At 33.7% G+C, this 19,022-nt stretch overlaps 1 protein-coding gene across 1 annotated transcript; it reads right to left on the reverse strand.

The window, feature by feature from the left end:
* Positions 1–907: 907 nt before the first annotated feature.
* On the reverse strand, positions 908–17,804 carry Tmbim4 (transmembrane BAX inhibitor motif containing 4). Its single transcript, XM_076853077.1, has 7 exons — positions 17,623–17,804; positions 12,187–12,295; positions 11,187–11,292; positions 7,358–7,391; positions 6,212–6,329; positions 1,745–1,790; positions 908–1,214 (listed from the first exon to the last, which is right to left on the reverse strand). The coding sequence occupies exons 1-7, from the start codon at positions 17,717–17,719 to the stop codon at positions 1,008–1,010; spliced, it is 717 nt and encodes a 238-aa protein (XP_076709192.1). The 5' UTR covers positions 17,720–17,804; the 3' UTR covers positions 908–1,007.
* Between the last annotated feature and the right edge of the window lie 1,218 nt (positions 17,805–19,022).

Consider the following 19,022-nt stretch of genomic DNA (forward strand, 5'->3'; position numbering starts at 1 on the left):
CACTTGCCTAGTATACATGAAGCCCTGGGTTCAAAACTCAGCACCACATAAAAATGGATAAATAAAATACAGATATTATGTCCATCTATAACTAAAAAAATTTTTTAAAAAGGCATGCAACTTAAAATTTATAAATTATTTCCAGAATTTTCCATTTAACATTTTTAGACCACAATTGCCTACAGGTAAATGAAACCACAGAACATAAAACTGCAAATAATGAAGGAATACTATATAGTAAGGGAATCTGCCAAATTTCCATTGATCACTGGTACGTTCATCTACATGCTGTATGGACCAACACAAATGGAACCACAGACACTAGTTTTCAAATATTTTTATTTTGAATACATATACTTAATGTCAGATGAACCAGTATCTTTGGGGGTCCGTTAGTCACACGACCATTCTATAATTTTAAAATGAAACTTTTACTTACAGAGATAAATAACTACTATCAAAATTTTATATCGGCTTTTAAGTAAACCTTTAATTTTTAACACATCATTTTATAATGAGACATCATTAACATTTTAATATAATTTCAATATAATACTGAGTAATTATCTTTGGAATTTATCTTTTCCATTATTTTCCTTACTAAATGAGATTAAAATCTCTTAGTAAAAGATTTACACTTTAATTAATACTAGTGTTTATAACGGTAAAGACACTAGCACTTTAGAAATAAATATTAGTTAAGAGAAAATTTAGATTAAATCACTAAATTAAGAAACTGATATTTGAAATGCTCATAAAATTATTTTGAATTATAAACAAATAGGTAGGCATAGTTAACTTAGGACTGAAAAAAGTAAAAAAGACAATTTTGATCTCTCTTACCTGAGATTCTAAATCAAAGTATTAAGAATGATAAACCATAAAAAATGGTACAATTTTAAAGCTCAGAAGGATACAGAATATCAATAAAGACCATAAAAGTATTTGATATTTAATTATGTCTCAACCTTTATTACTTAATAAACAGTTCTGTATACGGCTTTCAATTACTTTTTATTAACTGCTTCCAAAAACCGTAACAGGTGCAGGAATAGATTAATAATATCCATGTAGAGGCTGATGGCAGCTAATACATACTCTTCAGGTGACAGTTTATGCATCAGTGAGTGTGTGTCATAGATGATGAATCCACAGAAAAGAAGGGCTCCTACAGCAGCCAAGACCAACTCCACTGTCTCACTATAAAAAAAAATCTATAGGCAAGAGATTAAAGAAATATATTTGAGAATGGCAGTAACAGCACTTTAGTTACTTCTCCTAATGATCTATTGTTAATACATATTATGTTATACAATTTCAAATACAAATGTTAAAAGCAGAAAGAGGCAAGGCAAGTCGAGCGTGCTTCTGTATGATGGAAAAATGGATGTATGAATGAATATCTGTTCATTCTTCCTTTCAATTAAATTACCCACTATGAATAGCAGCATTCTAAATACAAGTTATTTTAATATGTATATCTTTTTCAGAATTAAATGTGCTACCTGGAGGTTGTCAGTTATTAAGAGCCTTTTTCTATGTAATTTAACTCATTTACCCATTCATAATATAACATAAGGCCTTGATTATTAAATGAGATTATTCCATAATCATTCTATATACAAATGTTTCAGATAATTACAACTAAGTGTCATCTAAGAGTAACTCCTCCAATTTTTTGAGGTTATTTCTATTGTCATTGCCAGAATTATGTTTCAGGTTAACTATTCTAAAAACAACTTACCTTCAAGAATCCTGCCAAGCATAAAATCCACAAAACAGCAAAAAGCCTATAAAAAGAAAATTTTAATAATTTAGAGTTCCTTGAAAAAAAACAAAAACTGTAAACCCATTCCACATTTTTTCTTTATTTATTTTTGGTACCAGGGATTGAACCTGGGGTGCACAACCACTGAGCCACATCCCCAGCCCTTTGTTATATTTTATTTATTATATTTTATTTTGAGACAGGGTCTTGCTAAGTTGCTTAGGGCCTTGTTAAGTTACTGAGGCTAGCTTTGAACTCTAGCTCCTCCTGTCTCATCCTCCCAAGCAGCTGGGATTACAGGTGTGTGCTGTGATGCCTGGCTCCATTCCACATTTTCTGAAATTCATACAGATTTGTGAAAAGAAATTAAAGCATAGGAATTCATAAATAACAAATGAAAACAATACCCATTTTATTTTTTAAAAAATGTTATTGAAAGTATAACTAACAATTTTATGGTATACAAAACTAGTTAAGAGTATTATTTTTCAAGTTTTCAATTTTAGCACAAGGAAAATATTGACATAGGCAGGAACCATTAGAAGTATTTTCATTGAGATTTATAAAAAGTTCTAGTTTATTCATATACACAAATAATAATAAAGATAATTTCATTTTAAAACCAAATAATAATAGCAAGTTATTCTGTGAACATGCATACATATTAAAGTTCACAATGTACTTTTTATTTTATTTTTATGTATTAGGGAACATAATTTATGCAGACAAATCTGCCACTTCTATAACTTTATGAGTTACCATTCACATTATATACATAAAATATGTGACAAAGAACATCTAAGAAGTCTGTCTTTTGGTATCAAATATGTTGCTTCAGGCATAAGAAATTACACAAGCCTCCCTCCTTAAATAAAACCAGGAAAAATATATGTAACAAGAGATTTCACACAATGAACAACAACCAGCACAGGACAATCATTCCATAGGAATAAAAATTAGGGAAACAGAAATTTATAATTGTCCCAGCTAGAGAATTTTTAGGTCACAATGTCATGTCAGGAACCCTATGGAACCTTTTAGTCTTCTCGAGTTGCAGAGACAAGAAATTAGAGGTTTGGGTGGTCAAGGTGGCTAGAATATGCCAAAAAAAAAAAAAAAAAAATACCAGTGACCAAAGAGCTGTACCGAAAGAAAGAGTAATCTCTGGTGGTACGTATTGTAGGGTTCCACTAGAATCTTTAATTGGATACTGATCGATACATGCATGTGAAGACTGTGGACCAAAGCTGTGGAAAAATTCACCACAGAGAGGCAGGAAGAACAATCCTTCGAGCTCACATAGGGATAGGATAGTTTGAATCATACCAAGCAGGGTACAAAGATCTCCTAAGTCATAGGGGATTGAATACTCCTCAGAAAGTTACTATGTTGGAAATGGGCCAAATTATTTCTAAAACTAAAAGCTGTTTTCTGCCTAACAGATTCTCAGGAGATTCAGACAGTTTCCAAGGAATTTTAACTTTGTTCTACATCCTGCAAGACAAAATATTTAAGGTGATACAAAAAAAGTTGCCACATGTAGTTCTAAGATTCAATTCCCTTTGTGACAAGATTCTACAGGATAATAAGTGATGATAAATAAATAAAAATGATGTCACAAAACCCATTATAGTTCTAAGTCAATATATAAAGCACTGCTACCATTATCTGCTGCTACCATATATTCACACATTTCAAATATACTTCTTTAGTCCCTACTAACTCCCATAAACAGGTAGGGATGAAGAGCCTATACACCTTTTTGAATAAAATCTTTTTGCTCAACCTTTGTATCCCCTTTTGGCACTTAGCCTCCACAACCATTTTTTAAAGTTTTTTAAAAATGTATTTCTTGGGCTGGGGTGGTGGCTTAGCAGTAGAGCGCTCACCTAGAACATTCGAGACACTGGGTTCGATCCTCAGCACCACATAAAAATAAATATAAGGTATTGTGTCCAACTACAACTAAAAAAAATTTAAAAAAAAAAATATATATATTTCTTAGCTGGGTGCAGTGTTATATACGCCTGTAATAACAGCAGCTCAGGAGGCTGAGGCAGGAGGATCCTGAGTTCAAAGCCAGCCTCAGCAAAAGTGAGACCCTAAACAACTCAATGAGACCCTGTCTCTAAATAAAATATAAAATAGGGCTGGGGATGTGGCTCAGTGGTCACGTGCCTCTGAGTTAAATCCATGGTACCATAAATAAATAAATAAATAAAATATTTCTTAGTTGTAGATGGACAAAATACCTTTATTTTTCTTTATTTATTTTTATGTGGTGCTGAGGATTAAAACTAGTGCCTCATCTGCGCCAGGCAAGCACTCCACCACTGAGCCACAACTGCAGCCCCCCTCCACAACCATTTTGATACTTCACAAAAATTAGTGCCATTAAATTTTGGCAATAAAATGCCACTCCAAAAATATGGTCAATATTATGATTTTTCTAGATAATTATTACATAGCAATATCCCATAGTGGATGTCAATAAAAGCACATCAGTAGAGAATCAGGCTATCCTCAAGCCATAGTAAAGTGTTCAAGTGTTTTAAATATGACACTATTGAACTTGCATTTTGGAATTATCACCTAGTTACTTTATGAAAAATAGACTAGAAATTAGTAAGACTGGAGATAGCAAGGATGGTTACAGTAATACCGGTAAGAAACAACTTTGAAAGGGTTCTTTTCCCAGTATTATAGCAAACAAGGCTATTTAGACCAATTATGACACCATCCTCCATCTCCTCAAAAACTACTGAAGTGATGAATTAAAAAGAAACCAAAAAAAGAAAAACTTCTTACAAGTATCAAATAACTGACAAAATGGAAGGGAATTATCAAGCCACAATCTAGATAAAAGTAGAAATCCAAAGAAGTAATCATGGTACCACAGCTGGATTTACCTAAAGTGAATAACCTTAATGTCAGGGCAACCATGTATCAATCACCTCCCCATCCCCACCAAGAGACTATAAGGAAAGTTATCAATGCATAAAGCAAGGAAGAGGCAGAGGGATCATTCCTAAGTAATTGATATCCAAGCTATCCCTTTACAGATTTCTAGTTCAAATTCACAACACCTTAATGGTTGGGAAAATATTGTGAACCATGAATTTAGTTTTAAGTGGACTCAATCTAGTAATATTCTAGATGCCAGGTAGCAGAAAACCCAAAATATTATGGAAAAATGCACCAGCAGTGTAGGGCTTAAAGAAATTCAACATAAATTTTTTTAAATATATATTTTTTAGATGTTGATGAACCTTTATTTTATTCATTTATTTATATGTGGTGCTGAGAATCAAACCCAGTGCCTCCCACATGTTATGCAAGCACTCTACCACTCACCCACATCACCAGCCCTCAACATAATTTTTTAAGGACAATTACCTAGTAAAAACCTAACACATAAGAAAATAAAATATAAAAATGATCAGAAATAGCAGCCAGCTGTACACAGACTTCATACGTGTTTGGTCTTAGACTGATACATGATAATTTTAACATCGGTTGTATCAATAAATATGCATTTATTATGAAAAAGCTGAAATACAAGGGAAATTGTTTACTAGGAATTCAGGAGAGATACTAGAATGAATTGGAGGGAGAGGTACAGTTGGGAGATGGGGATGGAAAGAGAACACAGAGCAACGCTTTCTTCATGTACACCACAAAATGAAACATCTTCCCAAAAGAAGGAAAAGAAAATACTGTCTCTCCCTAAACCAAACTTGATTCTAATAAAACTACTTAGGCAAATTGCATGACTATACTTTATCCCAACAGGGATTTCTGATAATCTGGTCTACCAGGAAACAAAAGGGAAGAGAAAAGAAAGTTCTGCAAGAGTAGACTTTTGTAAATATTTAGTATTGTTAATAGGAGAAAGAACAGAAAATGGTTGAGTGACTGTGTGGGAACAGGCCACTGTGAGCTGAGAAGTGTCTATACTTCTTACCAGATGAGGGCAACACACTACTATTATTCTAATATAAAGAATCATTACATATATTTATTTGTTTCAGGAAAGATACAAGTTAATCTAGATAGATCAAAAGGTTTTAAAGTTCTCGGAGACAACTGTTCTGCCTTTGCCAAAGATGTGGATGGTCTTGGTAACATTTATGCCAAAACAAAGACTGAAATAATCTTAGTAAATTCCACACTATTCATACAGCACATAAGTATAGCTTCTCTGGAAAACCGATTTATGTATTTTTTTTTTTTTTAAATTCACTTCCTTTCACTATAGAAGGGAAGAAAATGACTCAAAGCCACTTTCCATTTCCTTGAATGCTCTGGAAAGTAGGGCCTAGTCCTAGTACTTTATTTACTCAAATTTTAAAAGGCACAGAAAACTAACAGTATAACACTCTCTCAAAACCACCTATAATATTAAAGACATCTATCTATTATATCCCAAAATATATAACTTACCCTGCTCCAAATTTGCTGAAATCTCTCTTAGATTGTAGAGTATATATGGTTAAACCAAGAAAAACTGTAGTCGTCAGTACAAAAGCTTGCAGAATTATATATACATCGTAGAAAGTAACTGTAAAATTAAGAAATTGATTAAAATGTACATAAACATCCTCAATATAAAACTGTTATATTTAAAATAACATTTCATGTTATTTAACAGAAATGTTTCATTTCTCCAATACTACTCACCAATAAAAAAGACTCCTAATTCAGAGATGGACTAGCTAACATTACGTAACATTAATAGATAACAACACTAAAAGTAAGTTATTTTAATATTCCTTTATGTTGAGAAGCTTCAATTCTACTTATTTTGATATTTCTTAGCATTTTAATATTCTAATTCTTTTTTAAAAGGTAAACCAAAAATATAAATTCAACAAAAATGATATTAAAAATAGTAATGTCAAAATAGGAAGAGAGAAATATATAAACCATAAAAATTAACAATTTGCCATTATTGAGAGTAATAGTTAATGCCGAACTTTTTTGGTACTCAAGGCTAACCATTTAAAAATAATCAGAATTGTTATTAACTCACTGAAATATTTTACTTGAAGCATTACACAGAGTACATTTGTATAATGTAATTTGACATTTGGCCTCTGAATTCACTTAATACAAAATATAGAAACAGAAATTACTGCTGTTTCTTGTAGTATCACTTAGTGAATAAAACATGAAGGTACAGCAGTAGACGTGGTTCAATGCAGGCAATTCTTAGGAAGCTAAACTCGTGATGAAAAGCACACAGCTTAAAACAAATGTTCTCAATTCTTCTGAATTTCCTTTAAATTAGGGAAAAGATCAGTCATGGTTGTCTTATTTTTTTTATAAATATGTAAACAGAAATGAAATATTGTTCTCCATTCCTTTAGTTTTCCTTAAACTTTTCCACTTCCTCTAAGCTCTGCTGAACTATGTAAAGTATAAACATTTGATTTTTGCTTATATCTTAGGCAATCTTCATCTTATGCCATATTTTTAAAATACAACATTATATGCTATTAAACTTTAACCCCAAGTTTTTTTTACCTGAAAGATTTATCCACATTATAAAAGGTTACTATAACAAAAAGAAGCACAATTATGACTTACCCACAACTGCCACAGTCAGAGCTTCCAACAGTGTCTAAGAAAAAGAAAGTGAAATTAACAAATGCATGTAAAATATATACCACTTCATGTATATTTTCTAATTTCTAGTAGGTCAATGGGATTCTGTGTGCATGATCTCATTTTTGCTTTAGAGCAGTCTGGTGAAGTATGTGAGACAGTTTATCAAACCCACCATAATGAAAATTATGGGTGAATATTTAAACTCTAAATATGGTTCCATGACCCTCTAAGCCCTAATCAAATTTTTCATATCTGTAATAGTGGAAATAATACAGAAAATTCTATTTTTCTTACTAAGATAATGAAATATAAATGATACTGCAAATCATGTGTTTTATAAAAACCCCAGTATCTAACAAATACAAACATAAAGATAAAATACTTAGGTAGTACTTCGCTGTGTAAGTCTTAAAACTGTCTCTCTCTTCCTTAGTAACATAATTTTTACATGGACACCTGGCTGTTCAGATTTAACATTACATTTTCAGTCTCCCTTGTTGCTAGGCCTGGTTATATAACTATACTGTAGCCAATTTAAGGTGAGTAGAGAAGGATACATTTTCCAGATTGTGCTCTAAAAGAACAAAGCTTGCTCTTCTCTCTTTTTCTTTTCTTTTTCCTTCCTTCTTTCCTTTTTTTTTTTCTTTCCTTTTGTAACTGACACTATATGGATATGGTGGTGAGCTGTCTTATACCATGCAATATGTTAAGAATGCATAAACTGGAACAGGAACCTGGGAGTTGTTAAATAGTCATTCAAATTTTTATATAAAAGAGAAACAAACTAAGTTGTTATTATTTTTAACTTGTTATTATTTTTAACTTTTTAAAAACATTTTTAGTTGTAAATGGACACAAAACTTTTATTTTATTTATGGTGCTGAGGATGGAACCCAGTGCCCCAGGCATGTGAGGAGAGCTGAGCCACAACCCCAGTCCTAACCTGTTATTCTGACATTGTTTAAGCCATGTAACAAGAAGCTGAATCCATATTTAAATAAAAATTGGAGGATATTGAGCCTTGTCCTCCAGCCTCTCTTTCTGCTTAATTATATTTATATTATTTTTACTTTGTCTTATATTCTTACTCTAGATAGACTTTTATCAACCATCGGGTCAACCACATTGCAAAGGCAAAGCCCAAAGTAACAGGTGTGGCTGTATAATCATACTTATTGTAGAAGGATTCCCTGTACTTCATCCTACCTGAAATCAACAAATTATCAGAATCAGAGCAAAAATGGTATTTAAAGTTGTACATAGATATGGAGGCAATGAAGCTGCTGCCATATTTTAATGTTGTTGGTATTGCCAGGGAAATGGTGGCAAAGATGATAAAAACATTTTTTTTCCTAGCAATATAATTGTACTACATTCTTAATATTTGTGACGTGATTTTAGGAAAGAAATCCCACACCATATTCAAATATATGAAGGAGATTGAACAATATAAATAGGAGTAAAGATAAAACTAGAAAGATATAATGTCAACCCAAAATAACACCCTCCTTTAAAACACACACACACACACACACACACAGATTTTATAGGACAGGGTAAGATTTGTTTCTTTCTTATTTTGGTGCAACAAGACAGAAACAAAATCGAACAAACAAAGGGCCAAAAATCTAGTAGACAGAGGTCACTGAATAATCTGAGGAGATATATTTTACATATTTCCTTATCTGTTAAACCACTTCTAGTTATGGGCATGTCAAACAGGTTTGTCAATAAGTGAACATTTTTCCTATAAGCATTTGGCTGATGATTTTCAAGTGAGGCCTTTCCACTGGGCAAAAACTGGCTATGACTTCTTTCTTCATAGAAACCAGTCCTTGTTAAAAGAAACTGTGAAAAGGAAATCCATATGATCCCATTTTTTGGTGCCTCCTTCATCTGTCCTAGCACATAGCTAACTGGGCCAGAAGCTAGAATCTGGCTCGTGGACTAGCAATCCAGAATTGTCTAACAATCTACAATGGGACCTGTACCAAAACTAACTATGCCCATCAGGTTCTTTCTCACTCAAGAAGCCAAATTCTAGATAATGAGGCAATGGCAGCAGGAGCTAAAGCTGAAAGGTAACTGAACTATGTGTGGGCCAACGATGGTCATGTTAAAATGAAAGACAAAAAAAGAAAACAATGTTTAAGGACAGTTGTGAGAGAGATGTGACAGGACAAGGGGAAAGGGACCACAAACTGGTGCCACTGCATAATTTCTAGCATAATTTCTAGAACCTTTCTCTAGTTCCTCTTGTTAAGATCTGATGGGTTTGGATTGGTTCTTAGACTCTTATATTCTTAAAATAAACTCATAGTATTTGAGATAACTTGCGTTTGGACTGATAACCTTACAAACAGAAGAGCTTAAGATTTAAATGAATAACCTCACTTATAATTGAAATTTCTAAAGTCATGAGTTTTTTCTTCTTATATTAACCCAAACTCATTATCAGAAATCACAACTTTCTTTAGTTCGAAGCACTTTAATCTGATCCATAGCTTTTTCACTATTACTGAGACTTGTCCTCAAGCCTCTTTTTCTCCTTAATTACATTACCTATATTTTGTCTTAAAAAGTAGACTCACTCTACCTAGATTTTATCCACTTGATAGACTACATCACAAAGGCAAAGTGAAAATTAATAGCAGTGGCTGTTATTTACTACAAATATTCTTATTTTTTAGTTTGGAATATTTTGAAGTAAATTTTCAAATTAGAAACCAAAATCATACTGGCGATGAGAAGAAACAAAATAATGTAAAAATATGTTGAGTTTTACCATCTTACTCAAACTCAAGATATTTTATAGGCAGTATGGCCATAGCATTACGAATATCCCAAATCTGTCTACAGGTGACAAATGGGGTTTTAATTTCTACCTCTAGTTCAACAAACACGACTTGAAGTTAGGTTCTCCTATCTATGAATTTTAAACAAGTTGGTAAAGCACATCATTTGAGGACAATGGTCTTTTAAAAGAATAAAGCAACAATAAAAAGTGACACTGGGGACTGGGACTGTGGTTCAGTGGTACAGTGCTCGCCTGGCATGTGTGAGGCACTGAGTTCGATCCTCAGCACCACATAAAAATAAAATAAAGGTACTGGATCCACCTACAACTAAAAAAAAAAATTAAAAAAAAAAAAGAAAAAGTGACACTGATCAGCTAAAAAATAAAGAACTTGATTTAATTTCTATAAAATTAAGGTTCTAATAATAAATACTCCCCCAATCATAAAATATAAAGGTAGAAAGTATCACAGGGATTCTGTTAATATTTTCATTTTATATTTGAGACAAGTGAGGTACAGAAAGGTTAAATCCCTTGCCACACGTCACATTAACAGGTAGTTACAAAGCTAGGTCATCTGGTTCCGATTTTTGTTTTTTTTAATATTTATTTTTTAGTTGTAGTTGGACACAATACCTTTATTTTATTTATTTATTTTTACATGGCACTGAGGATCGAATCCAGGGCCTCAAATGTGCTAGGCAAGCGCTCTACTACCAAGTCACAACCCCAGCCCCTGATTTGGTATTTTTTCCATCTTATCCTAGCTAAAAACCACAGCAGCAACAACAACAACAAAAAAAAAAAAAAAAAAAAAAAAAAAAAAAAAACCCACAAATTTTGACAGTGACAAGTGTTTAAAATCCTACAAAATTACAAGTGATTTCTTATACTACTCTAATTAAAAATAAAACTCCATTTTTTTTCTGTCATATCTGTTTTTGCATCCAATTAAGTAAATACTTTGAAAACCCTTATTGTTAAAGAAGCAGACATCACCAAAGTACTCACAAATCCAAAAAGCAGGTACAGGTTAAGAGGATGTTTATGTCTGTTTAAGGTCAATGCAAAAATCAAACCCAGAGATCCGAGGGCAAACACCAAAATCAAGGCAGGACTGAAAGATATAATATTACAAAAAGTTTCAAGTTTAAAAATACCATGAATAGTGTTAGCCAATTTAATAAAATTTATCTGTATATTTTGTGTTTTCATAAAAGTATAAGAAAAAATCTGGAATGATCCACACCAAGCTATCAAAATAAATTATTCTTATATCTGGGAAACTTGAGAGGGATAAGGTAGGGAGGAACAGGACAGAGCCCACAGGAATTCGGAAAGACTTTCCTTTTGTATTTTATACTACTTGCATAAATAAAATGCAATAAATGAAAGATACTAAATAGTAAATAAATTTTATGTATAACTACTTCGCCATCTGGGTATACTTTTAGATTATTTTATCCCAAATAGCAAGTAAGACTTTCTTTTGGTAGGGGAAAGTGGAGACAAAACCTCTTTACTTTTATAAAACTATTCTTTATTTTCCCTTTCCTTTAACTATATAAAACACATTATTTTTAGTCATAGGGATAATTATGTTGGAAGTAAAATTTTAATTAGGAATGGATAAAGTAGAACTCTTCTGGAAACTTCTCAGTGAAGTTATACTAGCTATGAGCCAAAACTAAAATGAATGCACATTTATTAAGTACCTGTTTTTCAAACACTGTCTTAGGCTTTGTGGGCAGAGCAGATAGTCTAATAAAGTAAAAATAATTAAGACTTCAAACTATCTGCAGTAAAAATTTTTAATGGTATTCCAAGAGAACAACCTCAACCCTAAAAAACCATAAACTAAAAAGAGATAAAATACCATGCTGTGAAACATTTTTGTTCATCAAAAACAAAACTAATTTTATAGGCGTTTACAGAAAAGAATTGAATTGTGTTTGTATATATCCTTTTGATCAAATGTAATGTCTGAAAATGATTTATCCTATTACTTTACCTTTCATGTACAAATGTCCGTATAGACTCAAAAGATAAGAACACTGTAGAGGTCACCGTAGTTAAGAGAACTTGCAAAGAAAGTATGGTGTAGACTTTTCTGAGGAAAGCTAAAAGAGAAAAATATTACACGTGATTATTTTCTTAAGTATTTATAGAGAACTATAAGACCAAATTTCTTTTAGAAAAATTGTTTTTACATGCATTCTTTCTTAAATCTTAGAGTTATCACTAACTAAAACTAGTAAAAAAAGGAAAAGCCTCCAAAGTAATTAAAAACCCAAAGGGTATATATAATCCTCCCAAAAATTATGAGCTTAAAAAATTAAATTAACTGGCCAGATTGTGTTTTCATCAAAACAAAAGGAAAATGCCAAATGCCTATTTGTACACAATAGCATACAAAAAAGCAAATGATTAAAAACAGAACAGTTTTACAAAATGGCTATTGTCAGCTAATTCTCATCCACTCCTAGTACTTGTGGACCAGTTCTTAATTACTCTAAAGTATCACACTGTCATGGTCTATGTTACTATTGAATATAATCTGAGAATGCCTAAAAAATGGTTTAAAAAACATGTACTACAAAGCTGAGATACAATACCAATCCTCCTCAAACTCTTCCAAAAAATTGAGGGGAAAACACTTCAAACTCATTCTGTGAGACCAGCATTACTCTGATATCAAAGCCAAAGGTACTACAAGAAAACTATAAAGCAATATGCTTGATGAATATTAATGCAAAAATCCTCAACACAACACTAGCAAATAGGATTCAAGAGTACATTAAATGGACTATATGTCATGACCAAATGGGACTTATTCCTGAGATGTAAAGATTGTTCAATATATGAAAATCTACTGATGTGGTTACAGAATGATGGGATGGAAGGGAAACATGATCAACTTAATTTATGCAGAAAAAGCATATGGCAAAAGTTCCACATCCTTTCATGTTGTAAATACTCAATAAACGAAGTCTTGAAAAACTACCTTTTCACAATAAAGGCCACAGATGAAAAGCGCACACTAACATCACACATGGTGAAAAACTGCATGTTCTTCCTCTAAGACAGGAATAAGTCAAGGGCGCCTATTTTTGCCACTTCTATTCAACATAGCAGTGAAAGTCCCAACCAGCAACTGGTCAAGGAAAAGAAATAAAGACATCCAAAATGGAAAGAAAGAAGTACAATTATGTCTGTTCACATTAACATGAATATGATCTTACATAAATAAAACTCTAAAAATTTCATAACAAATGAATTAAGCAAGTCGTGAGAGAGAATGTTAACTTGCAGAAATCAGTTGCATCTCTCTATACTCACAGGAGAAAGCTGAAAAGGATATTAAGAAAACAATTCTATTTGGAATTGCATTAACAAGAATAAAACATTTAGAGAAAAACCTAACCAAGAAGACAAACATGAAAACTATAAAACATTCCTGAAAGAAATTACAAAAGACAAAAAATAGAAAGATATCCTATGTTCACAGAAGACTTAAGATATACTATTCTTAATAGTATATAAGATATACTATTCAAAACGGTCTAGAGATTTTATGCAATTCCTATCAAAAATTTCCACAGCGTTGTTTGCAGAAACAGAAAATTCATCCTAAAATTCACATGGAATCTCAAGGAATCACAAATAGCAAAAAAAATATTTAAGGGTTGGGGTTGTAGCTCAACCCCAACCCTTAAATATTTGTATTTGACAAGTGGTAGAGCACTTGTCTCACATGTGTGAGGCACTGGGTTTGATCCTCAGCACCACATAAAAATAAATAAAGATACTGTATCCATCTATAACTAAAAAAAATTTTTAAAATAATATTTAAAAAGAACAAACTTTCTCACATTTCTTGATTTCAAAACTCATTACAAAGCTATAGTAATCAAAAGAGCATGGCATTGGAATACAGACAGACACATAGACCAATGGAATAAAACCTTGTACATATCAAAAAAATCACTCCATGGAAAAAAGATAAAAGTCTCTTTAATAAATGATGCTGGGAATTGGATATACACATGCAAAAAGAATGAAGCTGAACCCTTACTTAACACCACATACAAAAATTACCTAAAAATGGATCAAAGACCTAAATGAAATACCTAACACTATTAAAGTCTTAGAAGAAAACAAGGAAAAAATGTCATGTATTGGGCTTGGCAATATGATTTCTTGAACATGACACCAAAGAACACAGGCAACAAAAGGAAACTTAGATTAAAGGACTAGATTTAAAAAATCTGTATATCAAAGGGCATAATCAATGGAGTAGAAAGGCAACTCACTGACTGGGTTGCAAATCATATATTTGATAAGGGGTTAATATCTAGACTATGTAAAGAAATTCTAGAATTTAATAACAGAAAACAAATAACCTCATTCAAAAATGGACAACATCTAGTGAATAAGAAGACTAGTTACGACTGGGAAAAAATAATTGTGAAAGAGGTATCTGATAAAGGGCTATTATTCAAACTAAACAAGAACTCTTAAAACCCAACAATAAGAAAACAACCTTACTAAAATATGGATAAAAGACTTGAATAGATACCTCACTAAAGAAAACAGGTAGCAAATAAACATATAAAAAGATGCTCAATATCATGTTACTAGAGAATTTCAAATTAAAGCAATGAGCTACAACTACACCCCTATTAGAATAGCCAAAATCCAAAATACTGACAACAACATCAAATTCTGGTGAAGATGAAGAATAAGAACGATCATTCATTGCTAACAGGAATGTAAATTGTGGAATATAGTTTGGCGTTTTCTTACAAAACTAAATATACTTTGATTCATGTGACCCAGCAATTGTATACCTTGGTATTTACCAACATGAGCTGAAAACATGTTCACACAAGAACTTGCACATGAATTTTACAAAACAGCTTTATTTATAACTGCTTCAAAACTTAGAAGCAGTCAAGATGTCCTTCAGAAGGTGAATTAATAAACTGGTATATCTAAACAATGGAATATTCTTCAGAATAAAAAGGAAATGAGGGCTGGGGTTATAGTTCAGTTGGTAGAGCGCTTGCCTAGCATGTGTGAGGTACTGGGTTCAATCCTCAGCACACATACAAATAAAACATAGGTATTGTTTCTATCTACCATAACACACACACACACACACACACACACACACACATATAAAAGTAAATGAGCCATTGAACATGAAAGGGCATGTAGAACCATCTTAAATGGGTATTATAATAGTAAGTAAAAGAAGACAATCTGATAAAATTACACATTGTATGATTTCAACTATGCTTCCAAAGGATTCTGGAATGTCTTAGCATTATGGAAAAGGCAAAATTATGGAGACATGAAAAGATGAGTGGTTGCCAGAGGTTAGCCAGGAGGGAGAGATAAACACAAAACACAGAGAATTTTTTAAGGCAGTGAAAACTATCCTGTATGATACTATAATGGCAAACAGATGTCATCATACATTTGTCAGAATCCATAAAACATATAACATCAAGAGCAAACCCTAGTATGAACTATGGACTTTGGCTGATTCTATATCAACCTAGATTCATTGACTGTAGCAAATATACCTCCCTGGTATAGGATGTTGATTCACGCAAGAGACTTCGTAGAAGAGCAAGTGATATGTAACAAATCTGTACCTTCTGCTCAATTTCGCTATGAACCTAAAATTGCTTTAATAAAACCTATTTTCTAAAAAGTTAGGCAAGGGACTTGAATAAAATTTCTCCAAGGAATATAGACAAATGGCCCACAAGCATACTTTAAAAATGTTCAATATCACTATCATTGGGGAAATACAAATCAAAATGAAAATAAGTTATCACTCTACAATCATTTGGATGACTATTTTCATTTAAACACACATGGAAAATAATATGTATTGGCAACGATGTGACGAAATCTGAACACTTGTATGTTGTTGGTGAGAATGTAAAATGGTATGGCAGTTCCTTAAAAAATTAAAAAATACATTTACCATATAATCTAACAATTATATTTCTGGGTATATATTCAAAATAAAACAGGGTCTCAAGAGATAATTGCACATCTATATTCATAACAGCCTTCACAATGGCAAGAGATAGAATTAATGCAAATATTTCCATCAATGGATGGATAAATAAAATTTGTTATATACATACAATGTAATATTACTCAGCCTAAAAAAGGAAATTCTGACATGTGTTCAACATGGATGCACCTTAAAGATATGCTAATTGAAATAATTCAGTTAACAAAAAGACAATGTGTTTATGATTCCATTCATGAGGTATTTATTTAGGGGGGGATTAAACTCAAGGGCACTCAACCACTGAGCCATATTCCCTGCCCTATTTTTTTATTTTATTTAGAGACAGGGTCTCACTGAGTTGCTTAGTGCCTGGCTTTTGCTGAGGCTGGCTTTGAAGTTGTGATCCTCCTGCTTCAGCCTCTTGAGCTGCTGGGATTACAGGCGTTGGCCAGGGTGCCTGGCCATATGCCATATGAGGTATTTAGGGTAGTTAAATTTTATATACAGGAAGTATAATGATAGTGATGGTGGTGGTGGTAAGTTCTGGAGACTGGAAGAACAACAATGTGAAAATACTTAATACTACTGAAATGTACACTTAAAAATGGTAAAGATGGTAATTTGGTAATTTTTTATTATGTTTGTTTTGCCACAATTTAGAAAACAAATTTAATGCTGAGCTCATTTATTAAAATAATTTCAAAACTCAGTCCCTGAAATATCAATGCTAAGCATCCAGATTTTTTATAATGTATCATAACTATCTTCATAATTCCTTTTCCAGAACCAGCGCCAGCTGCCCAGACAGCCTGAAAATCTGGGCCAGCTTCTAAGATCAAGAGGATGAACTAGGGCGGACAATGAATTCCACTTAAATGACACTGAGCACTTTAAATTCGAAATAATGTCGGCCCACAGGATTCTGTATAACAATCTAAAACTAACATGGGCCTTTAGACTGAGTCAGGAAGTTTCTATTTCCAGCATCTGCCCCAGAAATGGTCAAACATGTTGAATTCTAGGCCTTGAAAAAAGAAAATAGAGCAACAGATAAGGTCTGGGCCTGAAGGAGCTTGCAGTCCAGCAAAGCAGACGAGAAAATAAGGACTTTCAACGTGTATCCGCCCCCTTAAAGCAAACACATCAAGTAAGTGGCTCCATATGGGTGGACGTCATAAGGCTCACATAGTTAACTGATTTTCTTCAAAGTGGCCCTTCGATTCTTTTAATTTAAAGATGCCAAATTGAGGCTGCTGCGGTTTTCGGGCGCCCGCTGCTGCTCCGCGGGCTCCGGCTCCGCTCCAGAGCTCAGCACCCAGCGCCTCCGGGCGACGCTGGGGAACTGAATCCCGGGAGCCCCAGCTCCCAGGGGAGACACCGGGCTCTGAGGGCCGGCGGGGCAGCACCTACCCATTCGGATGTGCACGCTGGCGGAGGCCACGCAGCTGCCATAATTGAAGTCATCCTCGATTGAGGAGCAAGGGTAGCGGGGGTCAGAGTCGCCCATGGCGACAACACAACCCCTTCACTCCTGGGCGGACGGAGCCAGGGAGACCACAGTGACCACAACGGCCTTCAACCTGCTTCCGGGATGAAGCGATCAGCCAGAACTAGCCGAGCTGCCTCGGTGGGACGAGCCCCGAGCTGGTCGATGACCTCACCTTAAAGATTGCAGTTCGTCTGAAAAAAAGGAGACTGCTGCAGGTTCAGATAAGAGAGAAAACGGATAGCACTTCCACCGTCATTTACAGGGAAACTTTTCTCAGTTTTTTCTCAACAAATTTTTAGATTCTCTCTCCAGGAAAGTTGCTAAAACTGTTAAAAGAGTATAAATACCCATTTCATTCGTTCACTTCAATAATCATACCAGAGAGCTTTTAATTGTATCATTATTAATAATAATCCAACATTTATTGGGCACTTTCTATTAACCATACTTTCTGAGTGAAAAAAATGCTTATTCCTGAAAGGCAATAAGAGCCAACCGGAAAACAGTGATGTGGGTAGGTTCTCAAGGAACCACTTGCGAAGACTGAGAAGACAAAGCTTAGTCAGTGTAGGGGACAGATGGCAAAGACGTGAGACTGGATAAAGTTCAGATCCCTGACTGCCAATGTACATACAGCACATTGGAATAGGTCATAATCAAAAGCAGGGAAAGGAGGATAGTGTACTACGAGAGAAGATGGTGGCAAATACAGTGGATCAAAATATTCATGATTTTGTTGTCATTTCTGTACAAACATGAGGTGTAGACATACCCAGAATAATACCATCCCAAGTTCCCTTTGATAGGGGACAGACAGATGCAAGTAGTGGGAACATGAGATTAAGAGGAAAAGTCTATAAAATGGGCCTCCTGTGCTGCCCTGAACCCCACATGCTTTCTTTTCCAAGAAGCAATTTACCTTCAGCCTAGGTTGGCTTAAGTGGCCAGGATTTGTCACATTCTTCAACAAACTACCTGTTTTCTGCAGGAGAAATGCAGGTTAGAAATAATGGCAATAAGAACACAAGTTACCCTGAAGGGGGGTACTTTTGCGACCCCTTTCACAGTTCAGATCCTGAAACTTGGGAAAAGATAAGAATAATTCCTTTTAATCATAAGATCTGTAAGAATTTATGGTTAAGAATCCAATTAGAACCAACCAGCATGGGCCAGAGTTGTCATGGCAGTGGGAACTTGAAAGTCTGATGTCATCTAGCTGTCAGTAAGAAGTCAAGAGGTGGACCTGCATGGGAGTCTCTGAAAACTTCTCTGGGATTGCCAGTAAAACTGGAGTACTGGAAAGGCACACTGTCCCTGTCCT

Source organism: Callospermophilus lateralis, chromosome 4, assembly GCF_048772815.1.
Source record: "Callospermophilus lateralis isolate mCalLat2 chromosome 4, mCalLat2.hap1, whole genome shotgun sequence".
NCBI lineage: Eukaryota > Metazoa > Chordata > Mammalia > Rodentia > Sciuridae > Callospermophilus > Callospermophilus lateralis.